This window comes from Heterodontus francisci, chromosome 19, assembly GCF_036365525.1.
Source record: "Heterodontus francisci isolate sHetFra1 chromosome 19, sHetFra1.hap1, whole genome shotgun sequence".
Classification (NCBI taxonomy): Eukaryota; Metazoa; Chordata; class Chondrichthyes; order Heterodontiformes; family Heterodontidae; genus Heterodontus; species Heterodontus francisci.
The window spans coordinates 2,592,623-2,612,917 of record NC_090389.1 but is presented as its reverse complement, the minus strand read 5'-3'; the positions used below and the strand labels follow the sequence as shown (position 1 = coordinate 2,612,917).

Sequence of the window (20,295 nt, the reverse complement as noted above, 5' to 3'; positions counted from 1 at the left end):
AACATGGAAAAGCACTTCATAGGAGCATAAGTGGACAAAGATGGGCACTGACACAAAGGAGGAGAGATCGGGAGGAGTGATTTAAAGCTTGATCAAAACGTTGGGTTTTAAGGAAAGTCAAGACTTTTCGAGGAGAAGGAATAGAAGAGGTGGATGGTTAAGGGAGAGAATTCCAGAGCTTATGGCCTAGGCAGCTGAAGGCAATGTTGAGGTGACTGACGTACAAGAGGCCAGAATTGGGGGAATGCAGAGATTTGGAGGGCTGGAGAAGATTACAGAGTTAGGGAGGAGCAAGGCCATGCAGCAATTTCAAAATAAGGATCAGAATTTTAAAGTTGGGGCACAAGGAACCAATGTCGATCAGGTTAAAAAACCTCAATAGGGGTTTAATATTTGGATCTTCCATGTTTTTATGTAACAGAACAAAGTTGCTGCAGAAAGCTTGCCTCTATTGGGATTCACCATCAGGGGATCGAAGGATGATGAGCTCCCTGGACCCAGTACGCAGTTTCAGCTCTACCACAAGAACATCCTTTACTACTCCTTCAAATCTGAGGATGCTCACACAGCACAGAGGTAGGTACAGCTCTTACCCAGCAAGGTTACTTACCCTAGAATGGGGACAGATCTTGCAGAAATATGGTGATGATCAGACCTTCAGTCAGTGTGAGGTCCTCGAACATGTTTTCACAGCTAGCTTTGAGATGAAGATGGGGTGGGGCATGGGGCTAGTGAGTTAGTGTTTCCAGCTCCGGATGTAGCCGCATGAATGGTGCTTCTCACTGGCCCTCCATTATTCAACATAAACTGCAATACAAAACTGAACAGAATATATGATGGGTTAGTTTTGAATGTGGACTTTCAGCATAGCCATAATCAGGTGCTGTTGGTATGTGTGTGTGTTACTTAACCAGTGTGGTGCTGGGTAGAAATCACTCACAATCTGTAGCAGGTGTGGTTTTGGCCACAGTTATACATGAATGTGCAGGATCTGAAAAGGACGCAGTGATCCATCTGCTGGCAATACTGTGTGCAGTCAGTTTTTTTTTAAAATTCATTCATGGGATGTGGGCATCGCTGGCTAGGCCAGCATTTATTGCCCATTCCTAATTGCCCTTGAGAAGGTGGTGGTGAACTGCCTTCTTGAACCGCTGCAGTCCATGTGGGGTAGGTGCACCCACAGTGCCGTTAGGAAGGGAGTTCCAGGATTTTGACCCCGCGACAGTGAAGGAACAGCGATATAGTCAGTGAGGAGTTGCTGGAATCATCTGTTGGTAACAGCATTTCATCGTCATCACAGCACAGAAGGAAGTAATTCAGCCCATTGAGTCCACATCTCTGTAAAGCAATCCAGTCAGTCCCATTCCTCCGCTCTATCCCCATAGCCCTGCAAGTTTATTTCCTCACGTGCCCATCCAATTTCCTTTTGAAATCATTCATCGTCTCCACTACCACCACCCTCATAGGCTGCGAGTTCCAGGTCATTAACACTTGCTGTGTGTAAAAAAAAAAAAGTTCTTCCTCACATTCCCCCTGCAACTCTTGCCCAAAGCCTTAAATCTGTGTCCCTAGTCCTTGTACCATCAGCTAATGGGATCAGCCTTTCTTTGTCTACTTTACCTAAACCTATTATAATCTGGTACACCTCTATCAAATCTCCCCTCAATGTCTTTTGCTCCAAGGAGAACAAACCCAGCTTCTCCAAACTAACCTTGTAGCTAAAATTTCTCATCCCTGGAACCATTCTGGTAAATCTCCTCTGCACCTTCTCAAGGACCCCATCCTTCCTAAAGTGTGGTGAACAGAACAGAATGCAATATTCTAGTTGTGGCCGAGCCAAAGCTTTATAAAGGCTCAGCATAACATTCCTGTTTTTGTACTCGATGCCTCTATTTATGAACCCCAAGATTCCATATGCTTTGCTAACTACTCTCACCATGTCCTGCCACCTTCAAAGATCTGTACACATGGATCCCAGGTACCTCTGTCCCTGTGCACACTCAGGCATGTCCAAAATGAGTTCAGACACTCAATGCCTCTGGCTGGAACAATTAGAGTCATAAGGACAGTTTTCTGTTCTTTGTGTAGCTTCAACATCCTTCCAGACAACTTTATCTGTATCACTAAGTGTAGGTCAGTGAGGTCCTGAAATTTTCACCTGCTGATACCATAGAAGTTAACAAGTCTTTGGAATGCTGAGCAATGGGGAGGTGGTGATGTAGTGGTATTGTCACTGGACTAATAACCCAGAGACCCAGTGTATTGCTCTGGGGACATGGGTTTGAATCCCACCAAAGCAGAAGGTGGAATTTTAATTCCAGATTTATTAATTGAATTAAAAGCTAGTCTAATGATGGCCATGAAACCATTGTCAATTGTTGTAAAAACCCATCTGGTTCACTAATGTCCTTTAAGGGAGGAAATCTCCCTTACCTGGTCTAGCTTACAGGTGACTCCAGAGCCACAGCAATGTGGTTGACTCTTAATGCCCCCTGAGATGGCCTAGCAAACCACTCAGTTGCACCAAATTGCGGCAAAGTTAATAGGGAATGAAACCGGATGGACCACCTGGCATCAACCAAGGCACTGGAAACAACAACAAACCCAGCCTTGTCGACCTTGCAATGCCTTCCTTACTAACATCTGGGGGCTTGTGCCAAACTTTAGCGATCTGTCCACAGATTGGTCAAGCAGCAACCTGACATAGTCATACTCACAGAATCATATCTTACAGACAATGTCCCAGACACCACCATCACCATCCCTGGTATGTCCTGTCCCACTGCCAGGACAGACCATCAGAGGTGTTGGCATAGTATATAGTCGAGGGGGAGTTGCCCTGGGCGTCCTCAACATCGACTGTGGCCCCCATGAAGTCTCATTGACATCAGGTCAAACAGGGGCAAGGAAACCTCCTGCTGATTACCACACCAAACCCCTCAGCTGATGAGTCAGTACTCCTCCATGTTGATCACCACTTGGAGGAAGCACTGAGAGTGGCGAGGGCACAGAATGTACTCTGGATAGGGGACTTCAATGTCCATCACCAAGAGTGGCTCTGTAGCACCGCTACTGTCCGAAAGGACATAGCTGCTAGACTCGGTCACCAGCATGTGGTGAGGGAACCAACAAGAGGGAAAAACATACTTGACCTTGTCCTCACCAATCTGCCAGTTGCAGATGTCCATGACAGTATTGGTAGGAGTGACCACCGCACAGTCCTTGTGGAGACGAAGTCCCGTCTTCATATTGAGGATACCCTCCATCGTGTTGTGTGGCACTACCACTGTGATAAATGGGATAGACTTTGAAAAGATCTAGCAATGCAAAACTGGGCATCCATGAGGCACTGTGGGCCATCAGCAGCAACAGAATTGTACCCAACCACAATCTGTAACCTCATGGCCTGGCATGTTCCCCACTCTACCCTTACCATCAAGCCAGCAGATCAACCCTGACTCAATGAAGAGTGCAGGAGGGCATACCAGGAGCAGCACCAGGCATACCTCAAAATGAAGTGTCAACCTGGTGAAGCTACAAACCAGGGCTACTTGCGTGCCAAACAGCGTAAGCAGCATGCGATAGACAGAGCTAAGTGATCCCACAACCAACGGATCAGATCTAAGCTCTGCAGTCATGCCACATCCAGTTGTGAATGATGGTGGACAATTAAACAACTAACAGGAGGACTCCACAAATATTTACATCTTCAATGATGGGGGAGCCCAGCAACAATCTTCAGCCAGGAGTGCAGAGTTGATGATCCATCTTGGCCTCCTCCCAAAGTCCCCAGCTGGTATCACAGATACCAGACTTCAACCAATTCGATTCACTCCGCATGATAACAAGAAATGACTGAAGGGACTAGATACTGCAAAGGCTATGGGCCCTGACAACATTCCGACAATAGTACTGAAGGCCTGTGCTCCAGAATTTGTCGCGCTCCTAGCCAATCTGTTCCAGTACAACTACAACACTGGCATTTTCCTGGCAATGTGGAAAATTGTCCAGGTATGTCATGTACATAAAAAGCAGGACAAATCCAATCCGCCCATAAGTCTACTCTCAATCATCAGTAAAGTTTGGAAGGTGTCATCAACAGTGCTATCAAGCAGCATTTGCTTAGCAATATCCTGCTCAGTGATGCTCAGTTTGGGTTCTGCCAGGGCCACTCAGCTCTTGACCTCATTACAGCCTTGGTTCAAACATGGGCAAAAGAGCTGAACTCGAGGTGAGGTGAGAGTGACTGCCCTTGACATTAAGGCAGCATTTGACCAAGTATCAAGGAGCCCTAGCAAATCTGAAGTCAATGGGAATCAGGGGGAAAACTCCCCGCTGGTTGGAGTTATACCTAGCACAAAGGAGGATGGTTGTAGACTTATGGGCGGATTGGATTTGTCCTGCTTTTTATGTACATGACATACCTGGACAATTTTCCACATTGCCAGGAAAATGCCAGTGTTGTAGCTGTACTGGAACAGATTGGCTAGGAGCGCGACAAATTCTGGAGCACAGGCCTTCAGTACTATTGTCGGAATGTTGTCAGGGCCCATAGCCTTTGCAGTATCTAGATGGTTGCACAACATCAGCACCATTCGCGACTCCTCAAATACTGATGCAGTCCATGTAGAAATGCAGCAAGACCTGGGCAATATCCAGGCTTGGGCTGATAAGTGGCAAGTAACATTTGTGCCACGCAAAGTGCCAGGCAATGACCATCTCCAACAAGAGAGAATCTGACCATCTCCCCCTGACCTTCAATGGCATTACGATCACTCAATCCCCCACTATCAACATCCTGGGGGATTACCATTGAGCAGAAACTAAACTGGAATAGTCATATAAATAACATGGCTACAACAGCAGGTTAGAGGCTAGGAATCCTGCGGCGAGTAACTCACCTCCTGACTCACCAAAGCCTGTCTACCATCTACAAGGCACAAGTCAGCAGTGTGATGGAATACTCTGCACTTGCCTGGATGGGTGTAGTTCCAACAAAACTCAAGAAGCTCGACACCATCCAGGACAAACTAGCCCGCTTGATTGGCACCCCAACCACAAGCATTCACTCCCTCCACCACAGTGGCAGCAGTGTGTACCATTTACACGATGCACTACAGCAACGCACCAAGACTCCTTAGACAGCACCTTCTGAACCTCTACCACCTTGAAGGACAAGGGCAGCACATGCATGGGAACACCACCACCTGCAAGTTCCCCTCCAAGTCCCACTCGATTGACTTGGAATATATCGCCGTTCCTCCACTGTCGCTGGGTCAAAATCCTGGAACTCCCTTCCTAACAGCACTGTGGCTGTACCTACCCCACATGGACTCCAGCGGTTCAAGAAGGCTGCTCACTACCACCTTCCCAAGCGCAATTAGGGATAGGCAATAAATGTTGGCCTAGCCGTGATTCCCACATCCTGTAAATGAATTTTAAAAAATCTGTTTCTTTGTATACCAAGGGGAAAGCTCCTGCAATGCAACACGTGATGTATAGGTCTTTCAGCAGACTGCTAAATTGGGGAGCATTGTTCCAGTAAGTTAGGGAAGACACAGGGCTAATCACCCTGCGACTGAGCTCAGCAACTGGACTGTGAAGTCTCCCACAGCCTTCGCATTATCCCATGCATTATCAGACTACCGTTTACTCTAATAAGTCTGTGCCAGTAACGAGAGTTGTTGACACAGATGACAAGAAATGGCCTCGTCTAGCGCTACAGAGGCCTTGCACTGTACTACCACTGCTCTCCATGCTGGATTTTGCCATAAGGGCGCCTACATTTGCCTGTGGCCGAAGTCTCTGATTCAGTGCTTTCCAGATATGTAGCCCAACTGGCTGATTTGACACCAGGATCCCAAATTTGGGCAACAAGTGTCCAAGCAGCATTTGTGCTATTTACTCAAAAAAAAGAAGCATGAAGCTGCAAGCTGGGCCCTGTGAAAGGGCCAGGCACTCTGATTGCAGGTCAGGTCATTTATTGGAATATTTTTGATTCCAAAGTGTCTGGCAGTATTCTGGAGTGTATTTGGAGTGTTTTGGTGTGTTCCTGGACATGCCAGAGTGAGTTCCTGCTTCCTCACAGGGACGGCAGAGGAGTAGGTGACTTGTTAAGAAAAGGCTGCAACAAGTGGGGGTCAGTAGTGGCTGTGCCTCTGTGCTTGCAGCATGACTGGGAGATTGCAGAGAGGGCAAGCTCTATGCGATCTCTCTACCAAGGTGGAGCTGGACTCCTCCATGCTCCTTAACAGTAACAGGAGGCTGCCTGGAAGTCCAGCCAGTGCACCCAGTATTTTGATGTGCATGTCCATTCAGCATCCTCCTTTGAGGTCACAGACCTTGTCACTCTTCCCGTCGTTCCACCCCACCCCAACCGCGGGGTGCTGCAAATAAACCATTCTTTCTCCCTGGCTTGGCAGCAGCTGACTCACCACATGCTGATGCTAACTCTATACTAGCCTCCAGTCTGCGTGCGGTGCCAGCATCTGAGCTGATGGCTAATTATCTGTTCTGACTTTACTCAGTGCTGACGGTATCTGTTCTGACTTTACTCAATGCTGACAGTATCTGTTCTCACTTTACTCCATGTTGACAGTATCTGTTCTGACTTTATTCAGTGCTGACGGTATCTGTTCTGACTTTACTCAATGCTGACAGTATCTGTTCTCACTTTACTCCATGTTGACAGTATCTGTTCTGACTTTATTCAGTGCTGACAGCATCTGTTCTCACTTTACTCCATGTTGACAGTATCTGTTCTGACTTTATTCAGTGCTGACAGCATCTGTTCTCACTTTACTCCATGTTGACAGTATCTGTTCTGACTTTACTCAGTGCTGACGGTATCTGTTCTCACTTTACTCCATGTTGACAGTATCTGTTCTGACTTTACTCAGTGCTGACGGTATCTGTTCTGACTTTACTCAGTGCTGACGGTATCTGTTCTCACTTTACTCAGTGCTGACAGCATCTGTTCTCACTTTACTCCATGTTGACAGTATCTGTTCTGACTTTACTCAGTGCTGACGGTATCTGTTCTGACTTTACTCAGTGCTGACAGTATCTGTTCTGACTTTACTCCATGTTGACAGGAACTGTTCTGACTTTCCTCAGTGCTGACGGTATCTGTTCTCACTTTACTCCATGTTGACAGTATCTGTTCTGACTTTACTCAGTGCTGACGGTATCTGTTCTGACTTTACTCAGTGCTGACAGTATCTGTTGTAACTTCTGACTTTACTCGGTGCAGACGGTATCTGTTGTATCTGTTCTGACTTTACTCAGTGCTGACGGTATCTGTTCTGACTTTACTCAGTGCTGACAGTATCTGTTGTATCTGTTCTGACTTTACTCAGTGCTGACGGTATCTGTTGTATCTGTTCTGACTTTACTCAGTGCAGACAGTATCTGTTGTAACTTCTGACTTTACTCGGTGCAGACGGTATCTGTTGTATCTGTTCTGACTTTACTCAGTGCTGACGGTATCTGTTGTATCTGTTCTGACTTTACTCAATGCTGACGGTATCTGTTGTATCTGTTCTGACTTTACTCAGTGCTGACGGTATCTGTTGTATCTGTTCTGACTTTACTCAGTGCTGACGGTATCTGTTGCATCTGTTCTGACTTTACTCAGTGCAGACGGTATCTGTTGTATCTGTTCTGACTTTACTCAGTGCAGACGGTATCTGTTGTATCTGTTCTGACTTTACTCAGTGCAGACGGTATCTGTTGTATCTGTTCTGACTTTACTCGGTGCAGACGGTATCTGTTGTAACTTCTGACTTTACTCAGTGCAGACGGTATCTGTTGTATCTGTTCTGACTTTACTCAGTGCTGACGGTATCTGTTGTATCTGTTCTGACTTTACTCAGTGCAGATGGTATCTGTTGTAACTTCTGACTTTACTCGGTGCAGACGGTATCTGTTGTATCTGTTCTGACTTTACTCAGTGCTGACGGTATCAGTTCTGACTTTACTCAGTGCAGACAGTATCTGTTGTAACTTCTGACTTTACTCAGTGCTGACGGTATCTGTTGTATCTGTTCTGACTTTACTCAGTGCTGACGGTATCTGTTGTATCTGTTCTGACTTTACTCAGTGCTGACGGTATCTGTTGTATCTGTTCTGACATTACTCAGTGCTGACGGTATCTGTTGTATCTGTTCTGACTTTACTCAGTGCTGACGGTATCTGTTCTGACTTCACTCCGTGCAGACGGTATCTGTTCTGACTTTACTCCATGCTGACGGTATCTGTTCTCACTTTACTCAGTGCTGACAGTATCTGTTGTATCTGTTCTGACTTTACTCAGTGCAGACGGTATCTGTTGCATCTGTTCTGACTTTACTCAGTGCAGACGGTATCTGTTGTATCTGTTCTGACTTTACTCGGTGCAGACGGTATCTGTTGTAACTTCTGACTTTACTCAGTGCAGACGGTATCTGTTGTATCTGTTCTGACTTTACTCAGTGCTGACGGTATCTGTTGTATCTGTTCTGACTTTACTCAGTGCTGACGGTATCTGTTGTATCTGTTCTGACATTACTCAGTGCTGACGGTATCTGTTCTGACTTCACTCCGTGCAGACGGTATCTGTTCTGACTTCACTCCGTGCAGACGGTATCTGTTCTGACTTTACTCCATGCTGACGGTATCTGTTCTCACTTTACTCAGTGCTGACAGTATCTGTTGTAACTTCTGACTTTACTCAGTGCTGACGGTATCTGTTGTATCTGTTCTGACTTTACTCAGTGCTGACGGTATCTGTTGTAACTTCTGACTTTACTCAGTGCTGACAGTATCTGTTGTATCTGTTCTGACTTTACTCAGTGCTGACGGTATCTGTTGTATCTGTTCTGACTTTACTCAGTGCAGACGGTATCTGTTGTATCTGTTCTGACTTTACTCAGTGCTGACGGTATCTGTTGTATCTGTTCTGACATTACTCAGTGCTGACGGTATCTGTTGTATCTGTTCTGACTTTACTCAGTGCTGACGGTATCTGTTCTGACTTCACTCCGTGCAGACGGTATCTGTTCTGACTTTACTCCATGCTGACGGTATCTGTTCTGACTTTACTCCATGCTGACGGTATCTGTTCTCACTTTACTCAGTGCTGACAGTATCTGATGTAACTTCTGACTTTACTCAGTGCTGACGGTATCTGTTGTATCTGTTCTGACTTTACTCAGTGCTGACGGTATCTGTTGTAACTTCTGACTTTACTCAGTGCTGACAGTATCTGTTGTATCTGTTCTCACTTTACTCAGTGCTGACAGTATCTGCTGTAACTTCTGACTTTACTCGGTGCAGACAGTATCTGTTCTGACTTCACTCCGTGCTGACGGTATCTGTTCTGACTTCACTCCGTGCTGACGGTATCTGTTCTCACTTTATTCAGTGCTGACGGTATCTGTTGTATCTGTTCTGACTTTACTCAGTGCTGACAGTATCTGTTGTATCTGTTCTGACTTTACTCGGTGCTGACGGTATCTGTTGTATCTGTTCTGACTTTACTCAGTGCTGACGGTATCTGTTGTATCTGTTCTGACTTTACTCAGTGCTGACGGTATCTGTTGTATCTGTTCTGACTTTACTCAGTGCTGACGGTATCTGTTGTATCTGTTCTGACTTTACTCAGTGCTGACGGTATCTGTTGTATCTGTTCTGACTTTACTCAGTGCTGACGGTATCTGTTGTATCTGTTCTGACTTTACTGAGTGCTGACAGTATCTGCTGTAATTTCTGACTTTACTCGGTGCAGACAGTATCTGTTCTGACTTTACTCGGTGCAGACAGTATCTGTTCTGACTTTACTCGGTGCAGACAGTATCTGTTCTGACTTTACTCGGTGCAGACAGTATCTGTTCTGACTTTACTCGGTGCAGACAGTATCTGTTCTGACTTTACTCCGTGCTGACGGTATCTGTTGTAACTTCTGACTTTACTCAGTGCTGACGGTATCTGTTGTATCTGTTCTGACTTTACTCAGTGCTGACGGTATCTGTTGTAACTTCTGACTTTACTCAGTGCTGACAGTATCTGTTGTATCTGTTCTGACTTTACTCAGTGCTGACGGTATCTGTTGTATCTGTTCTGACTTTACTCAGTGCAGACGGTATCTGTTGTATCTGTTCTGACTTTACTCAGTGCAGATGGTATCTGTTGTATCTGTTCTGACTTTACTCAGTGCTGACGGTATCTGTTGTATCTGTTCTGACATTACTCAGTGCTGACGGTATCTGTTGTATCTGTTCTGACTTTACTCAGTGCTGACGGTATCTGTTCTGACTTCACTCCGTGCAGACGGTATCTGTTCTGACTTTACTCCATGCTGACGGTATCTGTTCTCACTTTACTCAGTGCTGACAGTATCTGATGTAACTTCTGACTTTACTCAGTGCTGACGGTATCTGTTGTATCTGTTCTGACTTTACTCAGTGCTGACGGTATCTGTTGTAACTTCTGACTTTACTCAGTGCTGACAGTATCTGTTGTATCTGTCTCACTTTACTCAGTGCTGACAGTATCTGCTGTAACTTCTGACTTTACTCGGTGCAGACAGTATCTGTTCTGACTTCACTCCGTGCTGACGGTATCTGTTCTCACTTTATTCAGTGCTGACGGTATCTGTTGTATCTGTTCTGACTTTACTCAGTGCTGACAGTATCTGTTGTATCTGTTCTGACTTTACTCGGTGCTGACGGTATCTGTTGTATCTGTTCTGACTTTACTCAGTGCTGACGGTATCTGTTGTATCTGTTCTGACTTTACTCAGTGCTGACGGTATCTGTTGTATCTGTTCTGACTTTACTCAGTGCTGACGGTATCTGTTGTATCTGTTCTGACTTTACTCAGTGCTGACGGTATCTGTTGTATCTGTTCTGACTTTACTCAGTGCTGACGGTATCTGTTGTATCTGTTCTGACTTTACTCAGTGCTGACAGTATCTGCTGTAATTTCTGACTTTACTCGGTGCAGACAGTATCTGTTCTGACTTTACTCGGTGCAGACAGTATCTGTTCTGACTTTACTCGGTGCAGACAGTATCTGTTCTGACTTTACTCGGTGCAGACAGTATCTGTTCTGACTTTACTCGGTGCAGACAGTATCTGTTCTGACTTTACTCGGTGCAGACAGTATCTGTTCTGACTTTACTCGGTGCAGACAGTATCTGTTCTGACTTTACTCCGTGCTGACGGTATCTGTTGTATCTGTTCTGACTTTACTCGGTGCAGACGGTATCTGTTCTGACTTTTCTCCGTGCTGACGGTATCTGTTCTCACTTTACTCAGTGCTGACGGTATCTGTTGTATCTGTTCTGACTTTACTCAGTGCAGACGGTATCTGTTCTGACTTTACTCAGTGCAGACGGTATCTGTTGTATCTGTTCTGACTTTACTCAGTGCAGACGGTATCTGTTGTATCTGTTCTGACTTTACTCAGTGCAGACGGTATCTGTTGAATCTGTTCTGACTTTACTCAGTGCTGACGGTATCTGTTGTATCTGTTCTGACTTTACTCAGTGCTGACGGTATCTGTTGAATCTGTTCTGACTTTACTCAGTGCTGACGGTATCTGTTGTATCTGTTCTGACTTTACTCAGTGCAGACGGTATCTGTTGAATCTGTTCTGACTTTACTCAGTGCTGACGGTATCTGTTGAATCTGTTCTGACTTTACTCAGTGCTGACGGTATCTGTTGTATCTGTTCTGACTTTACTCTGTGCTGACGGTATCTGTTGTATCTGTTCTGACTTTACTCAGTGCTGACGGTATCTGTTGTATCTGTTCTGACTTTACTCAGTGCTGACGGTATCTGTTGTATCTGTTCTGACTTTACTCTGTGCTGACGGTATCTGTTGTATCTGTTCTGACTTTACTCAGTGCTGACGGTATCTGTTGTATCTGTTCTGACTTTACTCAGTGCTGACAGTATCTGTTGTATCTGTTCTGACTTTATTCAGAGCTGACAGTATCTGTTGTAACTTCTGACTTTACTCAGTGCTGACGGTATCTGTTCTGACTTTACTCAGTGCAGACGGTATCTGTTGTATCTGTTCTGACTTTACTCAGTGCAGACGGTATCTGTTGTATCTGTTCTGACTTTACTCAGTGCAGACGGTATCTGTTGAATCTGTTCTGACTTTACTCAGTGCTGACGGTATCTGTTGTATCTGTTCTGACTTTACTCAGTGCTGACGGTATCTGTTGAATCTGTTCTGACTTTACTCAGTGCTGACGGTATCTGTTGTATCTGTTCTGACTTTACTCAGTGCAGACGGTATCTGTTGAATCTGTTCTGACTTTACTCAGTGCTGACGGTATCTGTTGTATTTGTTCTGACTTCACTCAGTGCAGACGGTATCTGTTGTATGTGTTCTGACTTTACTCGGTGCTGACGGTATCTGTTGTATCTGTTCTGACTTTAGTCAGTGCTGACAGTATCTGCTGTAACTTCTGACTTTACTCAGTGCTGACGGTATCTGTTGTATCTGTTCTGACTTTACTCAGTGCTGACAGTATCTGTTGAATCTGTTCTGACTTTACTCAGTGCTGACGGTATCTGTTCTGACTTTACTCAGTGCTGACGGTATCTGTTGTATCTGTTCTGACTTTACTCAGTGCTGACGGTATCTGTTGTATCTGTTCTGACTTTACTCGGTGCTGACGGTATCTGTTGTATCTGTTCTGACTTTAGTCAGTGCTGACGGTATCTGTTGTATCTGTTCTGCCTTTGCTCAGTGCTGACGGTATCTGTTGTATCTGTTCTGACTTCACTCGGTGCAGACGGTATCTGTTGTATCTGTTCTGACTTTAGTCAGTGCTGACAGTATCTGCTGCAACTTCTGACTTTACTCGGTGCAGACGGTATCTGTTCTGACTTTACTCGGTGCAGACGGTATCTGTTCTGACTTTACTCAGTGCTGACGGTATCTGTTCTGCCTTTGCTCAGTGCTGACGGTATCTGTTGTATCTGTTCTGACTTCACTCGGTGCAGACGGTATCTGTTGTATCTGTTCTGACTTTACTCGGTGCAGACGGTATCTGTTGAATCTGTTCTGACTTTACTCAGTGCTGACGGTATCTGTTGTATCTGTTCTGACTTTACTCAGTGCAGACGGTATCTGTTGAATCTGTTCTGACTTTACTCAGTGCTGACGGTATCTGTTGTATTTGTTCTGACTTCACTCAGTGCAGACGGTATCTGTTGTATGTGTTCTGACTTTACTCGGTGCTGACGGTATCTGTTGTATCTGTTCTGACTTTAGTCAGTGCTGACAGTATCTGCTGTAACTTCTGACTTTACTCAGTGCTGACGGTATCTGTTGTATCTGTTCTGACTTTACTCAGTGCTGACAGTATCTGTTGAATCTGTTCTGACTTTACTCAGTGCTGACGGTATCTGTTCTGACTTTACTCAGTGCTGACGGTATCTGTTGTATCTGTTCTGACTTCACTCGGTGCAGACGGTATCTGTTGTATCTGTTCTGACTTTACTCAGTGCTGACGGTATCTGTTGTATCTGTTCTGACTTTACTCGGTGCTGACGGTATCTGTTGTATCTGTTCTGACTTTAGTCAGTGCTGACGGTATCTGTTGTATCTGTTCTGCCTTTGCTCAGTGCTGACGGTATCTGTTGTATCTGTTCTGACTTCACTCGGTGCAGACGGTATCTGTTGTATCTGTTCTGACTTTAGTCAGTGCTGACAGTATCTGCTGCAACTTCTGACTTTACTCGGTGCAGACGGTATCTGTTCTGACTTTACTCGGTGCAGACGGTATCTGTTCTGACTTTACTCAGTGCTGACGGTATCTGTTCTGCCTTTGCTCAGTGCTGACGGTATCTGTTGTATCTGTTCTGACTTCACTCGGTGCAGACGGTATCTGTTGTATCTGTTCTGACTTTACTCGGTGCAGACGGTATCTGTTGTATCTGTTCTGACTTTACTCAGTGCTGACGGTATCTGTTCTGACTTTACTCAGTGCTGACAGTATCTGTTGTATCTGTTCTGACTTTACTCAGTGCTGACGGTATCTGTTGTATCTGTTCTGACTTTACTCAGTGCTGACGGTATCTGTTGTATCTGTTCTGACTTTACTCAGTGCTGACGGTATCTGTTGTATCTGATCTGACTTTACTCAGGGCTGACGGTATCTGTTGTATCTGTTCTGACTTTACTCGGTGCAGACGTTATCTGTTGTATCTGTTCTGACTTTACTCAGTGCTGACGGTATCTGTTGTAACTTCTGACTTTACTCAGTGCTGACGGTATCTGTTGTATCTGTTCTGACTTTACTCAGTGCTGACGGTATCTGTTGTATCTGTTCTGACTTTACTCAGTGCTGACAGTATCTGCTGTAACTTCTGACTTTACTCGGTGCAGACAGTATCTGTTCTGACTTCACTCCGTGCTGACGGTATCTGTTCTCACTTTATTCAGTGCTGACGGTATCTGTTGTATCTGTTCTGACTTTACTCAGTGCTGACGGTATCTGTTCTGACTTTACTCAGTGCAGACAGTATCTGTTCTCACTTTACTCAGTGCAGACGGTATCTGTTGTATCTGTTCTGACTTTACTCAGTGCTGACGGTATCTATTGTATCTGTTCTGACTTTACTCAGTGCAGACGATATCTGTTGTATCTGTTCCGACTTTACTCAGTGCTGACAGTATCTGTTGTATCTGTTCTGACTTTACTCAGTGCTGACTGTATCTGTTGTATCTGTTCTGACTTTACTCGGTGCAGACGGTATCTGTTGTATCTGTTCTGCCTTCACTCGGTGCTGACGGTATCTGTTGTATCTGTTCTGACTTTACTCGGTGCTGACGGTATCTGTTGTATCTGTTATGACTTCACTCGGTGCAGACGGTATCTGTTGTATCTGTTCTGCCTTTACTCGGTGCTGACGGTATCTGTTGTATCTGTTATGACTTCACTCGGTGCAGACGGTATCTGTTGTATCTGTTCTGACTTTACTCAGTGCTGACGGTATCTGTTGTATCTGTTCTGACATTACTCAGTGCTGACTGTATCTGTTGTATCTGTTCTGACTTTACTCAGTGCAGACGGTATCTGTTGTATCTGTTCTGACTTTACTCAGTGCAGACGGTATCTGTTGTATCTGTTCTGACTTTACTCAGTGCTGACTGTATCTGTTGTATCTGTTTTGACTTTACTCAGTGCAGACGGTATCTGTTGTATCTGTTCTGACTTTACTCAGTGCTGACTGTATCTGTTGTATCTGTTCTGACTTCACTCGGTGCAGACGGTATCTGTTGTATCTGTTCTGCCTTTACTCGGTGCTGACGGTATCTGTTGTATCAGTTATGACTTCACTCGGTGCAGACGGTATCTGTTGTATCTGTTCTGACTTTACTCAGTGCTGACGGTATCTGTTGTATATGTTCTGACTTTACTCGGTGCTGACGGTATCTGTTGTATCTGTTCTGACTTTACTCAGTGCTGACGGTATCTGTTGTATCTGTTCTGACTTTACTCGGTGCTGACGGTATCTGTTGTATCTGTTCTGACTTTACTCAGTGCAGACGGTATCTGTTGTATCTGTTCTGATTTCACTCGGTGCAGACGGTATCTGTTCTGACTTTACTCGGTGCTGAAGGTATCTGTTGTATCTGTTCTGACTTTACTCGGTGCTGACGGTATCTGTTGTATCTGTTCTGACTTTACTCGGTGCAGACGGTATCTGTTCTGACTTTACTCGGTGCTGACGGTATCTGTTGTATCTGTTCTGACTTTACTCGGTGCTGACGGTATCTGTTGTATCTGTTATGACTTTACTCCGTGCTGACGGTATCTGTTCTCACTTTACTCAGTGCTGACAGTATCTGTTGTAACTTCTGACTTCACTCGGTGCAGACGGTATCTGTTGTATCTGTTCTGACTTTACTCAGTGCTGACGGTATCTGTTGTATCTGTTCTGACTTTACTCAGTGCTGACGGTATCTGTTGTATCTGTTCTGACTTTACTCAGTGCTGACGGTATCTGTTGTATCTGTTCTGACTTTACTCAGTGCTGACAGTATCTGTTGTAACTTCTGTCTTTACTCAGTGCAGACGGTATCTGTTGTATCTGTTCTGACTTTACTCAGTGCTGACAGTATCTGCTGTATCTTCTGACTTTACTGGGTGCAGCCGGTATCTGTTGTATCTGTTCTGACTTTACTCAGTGCTGACGGTATCTGTTGTAACTTCTGACTTTACCCGGTGCAGACGGTATCTGTTGTATCTGTTGTGACATTACTCAGTGCTGACGGTATCTGTTGTGACTTTACTCAGTGCTGACGGTATCTGTTGTGACTTTACTCAGTGCTGACGGTATCTGTTCTCACTTTACTCAGTGCTGACGGTATCTGTTGTGACTTTACTCAGTGCTGACGGTATCTGTTGTCACTTTACTCAGTGCTGACGGTATCTGTTCTCACTTTACTCAGTGCTGACGGTATCTGTTCTCACTTTACTCAGTGCTGACGGTATCTGTTCTCACTTTACTCAGTGCTGACGGTATCTGTTCTCACTTTACTCAGTGCTGACGGTATCTGTTCTCACTTTACTCAGTGCTGACGGTATCTGTTCTCACTTTACTCAGTGCTGACGGTATCTGTTCTCACTTTACTCAGTGCTGACGGTATCTGTTCTGACTTTACTCAGTGCTGACGGTATCTGTTCTCACTTTACTCAGTGCTGACGGTATCTGTTCTGACTTTACTCAGTGAAGACGGTATCTGTTCTGACTTTACTCAGTGAAGACGGTATCTGTTCTGACTTTACTCAGTGCTGACGGTATCTGTTGTATCTGTTCTGACTTTACTCAGTGCTGACGGTATCTGTTCTGACTTAACTCAGTGCTGACGGTATCTGTTGTATCAGTTCTGACTTTACTCAGTGCTGACGGTATCTGTTGTAACTTCTGACTTTACCCGGTGCAGACGGTATCTGTTGTATCTGTTCTGACTTTACTCGCTGCAGACGGTATCTGTTGTATCTGTTCTGTCTTTACTCGGTGCTGACGGTATCTGTTGTATCTGTTCTGACTTTACTCAGTGCTGACAGTATCTGCTGTAACTTCTGACTTTACTGGGTGCAGCCGGTATCTGTTGTATCTGTTCTGACTTTACTCGGTGCTGACGGTATCTGTTGTATCTGTTCTGACTTTACTCAGTGCTGACGGTATCTGTTGTATCTGTTCTCACTTTACTCAGTGCTGACAGTATCTGCTGTAACTTCTGACTTTACTGGGTGCAGCCGGTATCTGTTGTATCTGTTCTGACTTTACTCCGTGCTGACGGTATCTGTTCTCATTTTACTCAGTGCTGACAGTATCTGTTGTATCTGTTCTGACTTTACTCAGTGCTGACGGTATCTGTTCTGACTTTACTCAGTGCTGACGGTATCTGTTCTGACTTTACTCCGTGCTGACGGTATCTGTTGTATCTGTTCTGACTTTACTCAGTGCTGACGGTATCTGTTGTATCTGTTCTGACTTTACTCAGTGCTGACGGTATCTGTTGTATCTGTTCTGACTTTACTCAGTGCTGACGGTATCTGTTCTATCTGTTCTGACTTTACTCTGTGCTGACGGTATCTGTTCTCACTTTACTCAGTGCTGACAGTATCTGTTGTATCTGTTCTGACTTTACTCCGTGCTGACAGTATCTGTTCTGACTTTACTCCGTGCTGACGGTATCTGTTCTGACTTTACTCCGTGCTGACGGTATCTGTTCTCACTTTCCTCAGTGCTGACAGTATCTGTTCTGACTTTACTCCGTGCTGACGGTATCTGTTCTCACTTTCCTCACTGCTGACAGTATCTGTTGTAACTTCTGACTTTACTCAGTGCTGACGGTATCTATTGTATCTGTTCTGACTTTACTCAGCGCTGACGGTATCTGTTCTGACTTTACTCAGTGCTGACGGTACCTGTTGTATCTGTTCTGACTTTACTCAGTGCTGACGGTATCTGTTGTATCTGTTCTGCCTTGACTCAGTGCTGACGGTATCTGTTGTATCTGTTCTGACTTTACTCTGTGCTGACAGTATCTGTTGTAACTTCTGACTTTACTCGGTGCAGACGGTATCTGTTGTATCTGTTCTGACTTTACTTAGTGCTGACAGTATCTGTTGTATCTGTTCTGACTTTACTCAGTGCTGACAGTATCTGTTGTAACTTCTGACTTTACTCGGTGCAGACGGTATCTGTTGTATCTGTTCTGACTTTACTCAGTGCTGACAGTATCTGTTGTATCTGTTCTGACTTTACTCAGTGCTGACAGTATCTGTTGTAACTTCTGACTTTACTCGGTGCAGACGGTATCTGTTGTATCTGTTCTGACTTTACTCCGTGCTGACGGTATCTGTTGTATCTGTTCTGACTTTACTCGGTGCTGACGGTATCTGTTGTATCTGTTCTGACTTCACTCGGTGCAGACGGTATCTGTTGTATCTGTTCTGACTTTACTCAGTGCTGACGGTATCTCTTGTATCTGTTCTGACTTCACTCGGTGCAGACGGTATCTGTTCTGACTTTACTCCGTGCTGACGGTATCTGTTCTCACTTTACTCAGTGCTGACAGTATCTGTTGTATCTGTTCTGACTTTACTCAGTGCTGACGGTATCTGTTGTAACTTCTGACTTTACTCAGTGCTGACGGTATCTGTTGTATCTGTTCTGACTTTACTCAGTGCTGACGGTTTCTGTTGTATCTGTTCTGACTTTACTCAGTGCTGACGGTATCTGTTGTATCTGTTCTGACTTTACTCAGTGCTGACGGTATCTGTTGTATCTGTTCTGACTTTACTCAGTACTGACGGTATCTGTTGTATCTGTTCTGACTTTACTCAGTGCTGACAGTATCTGTTGTAACTTCTGTCTTTACTCAGTGCAGACGGTATCTGTTGTATCTGTTCTGACTTTACTCAGTGCTGACAGTATCTGCTGTAACTTCTGACTTTACTGGGTGCAGCCGGTATCTGTTGTATCTGTTCTGACTTTACTCAGTGCTGACGGTATCTGTTCAGACTTTACTCAGTGCTGACGGTATCTGTTGTGACATTACTCAGTGCTGACGGTATCTGTTGTGACTTTACTCAGCGCTGACGGTATATGTTGTGACTTTACTCAGTGCTGACGGTATCTGTTGTATCTGTTGTGACTTTACTCAGTGCAGGCGGTATCTGTTCGGACTTTACTCAGTGCTGACGGTATCTGTTCTCACTTTACTCAGTGCTGACGGTATCTGTTCTCACTTTACTCAGTGCTGACGGTATCTGTTCTGACTTTACTCAGTGCAGACGGTATCTGTTCTCACTTTACTCAGTGCAGACGGTATCTGTTGTGACTTTACTCAGTGCAGACGGTATCTGTTCTCACTTTACTCAGTGCTGACGGTATCTGTTCTCACTTTACTCAGTGCTGACGGTATCTGTTCTCACTTTACTCAGTGCTGACGGTATCTGTTCTCACTTTACTCAGTGCTGACGGTATCTGTTCTCACTTTACTCAGTGCTGACGGTATCTGTTCTCACTTTACTCAGTGCTGACGGTATCTGTTCTCACTTTACTCAGTGCTGACGGTATCTGTTCTCACTTTACTCAGTGCTGACGGTATCTGTTCTGACTTTACTCAGTGCTGACGGTATCTGTTCTCACTTTACTCAGTGCTGACGGTATCTGTTCTGACTTTACTCAGTGAAGACGGTATCTGTTCTGACTTTACTCAGTGAAGACGGTATCTGTTCTGACTTTACTCAGTGCTGACGGTATCTGTTGTATCTGTTCTGACTTTACTCAGTGCTGACGGTATCTGTTCTGACTTAACTCAGTGCTGACGGTATCTGTTGTATCAGTTCTGACTTTACTCAGTGCTGACGGTATCTGTTGTAACTTCTGACTTTACCCGGTGCAGACGGTATCTGTTGTATCTGTTCTGACTTTACTCGCTGCAGACGGTATCTGTTGTATCTGTTCTGTCTTTACTCGGTGCTGACGGTATCTGTTGTATCTGTTCTGACTTTACTCAGTGCTGACAGTATCTGCTGTAACTTCTGACTTTACTGGGTGCAGCCGGTATCTGTTGTATCTGTTCTGACTTTACTCGGTGCTGACGGTATCTGTTGTATCTGTTCTGACTTTACTCAGTGCTGACGGTATCTGTTGTATCTGTTCTCACTTTACTCAGTGCTGACAGTATCTGCTGTAACTTCTGACTTTACTGGGTGCAGCCGGTATCTGTTGTATCTGTTCTGACTTTACTCCGTGCTGACGGTATCT

The 20,295-nt window shown here is 44.9% G+C and overlaps 1 protein-coding gene across 3 annotated transcripts in view; it reads left to right on the top strand.

Moving 5' to 3' along the window:
- Positions 1 to 20,295, top strand: part of LOC137379933 (FYVE, RhoGEF and PH domain-containing protein 5-like) — a 512,321-nt gene that overhangs the window by 292,347 nt on the left and 199,679 nt on the right. For 2 of the 3 annotated variants that reach the window (XM_068051316.1, XM_068051314.1), the window contains one exon: positions 422 to 576. In XM_068051316.1, coding sequence (XP_067907417.1) covers positions 422 to 576 — 155 coding nt within the window. Of the gene's footprint in view, positions 1 to 421; positions 581 to 20,295 lie in introns of those variants that run through there. The other variant, XM_068051315.1, reaches the window with a different exon arrangement.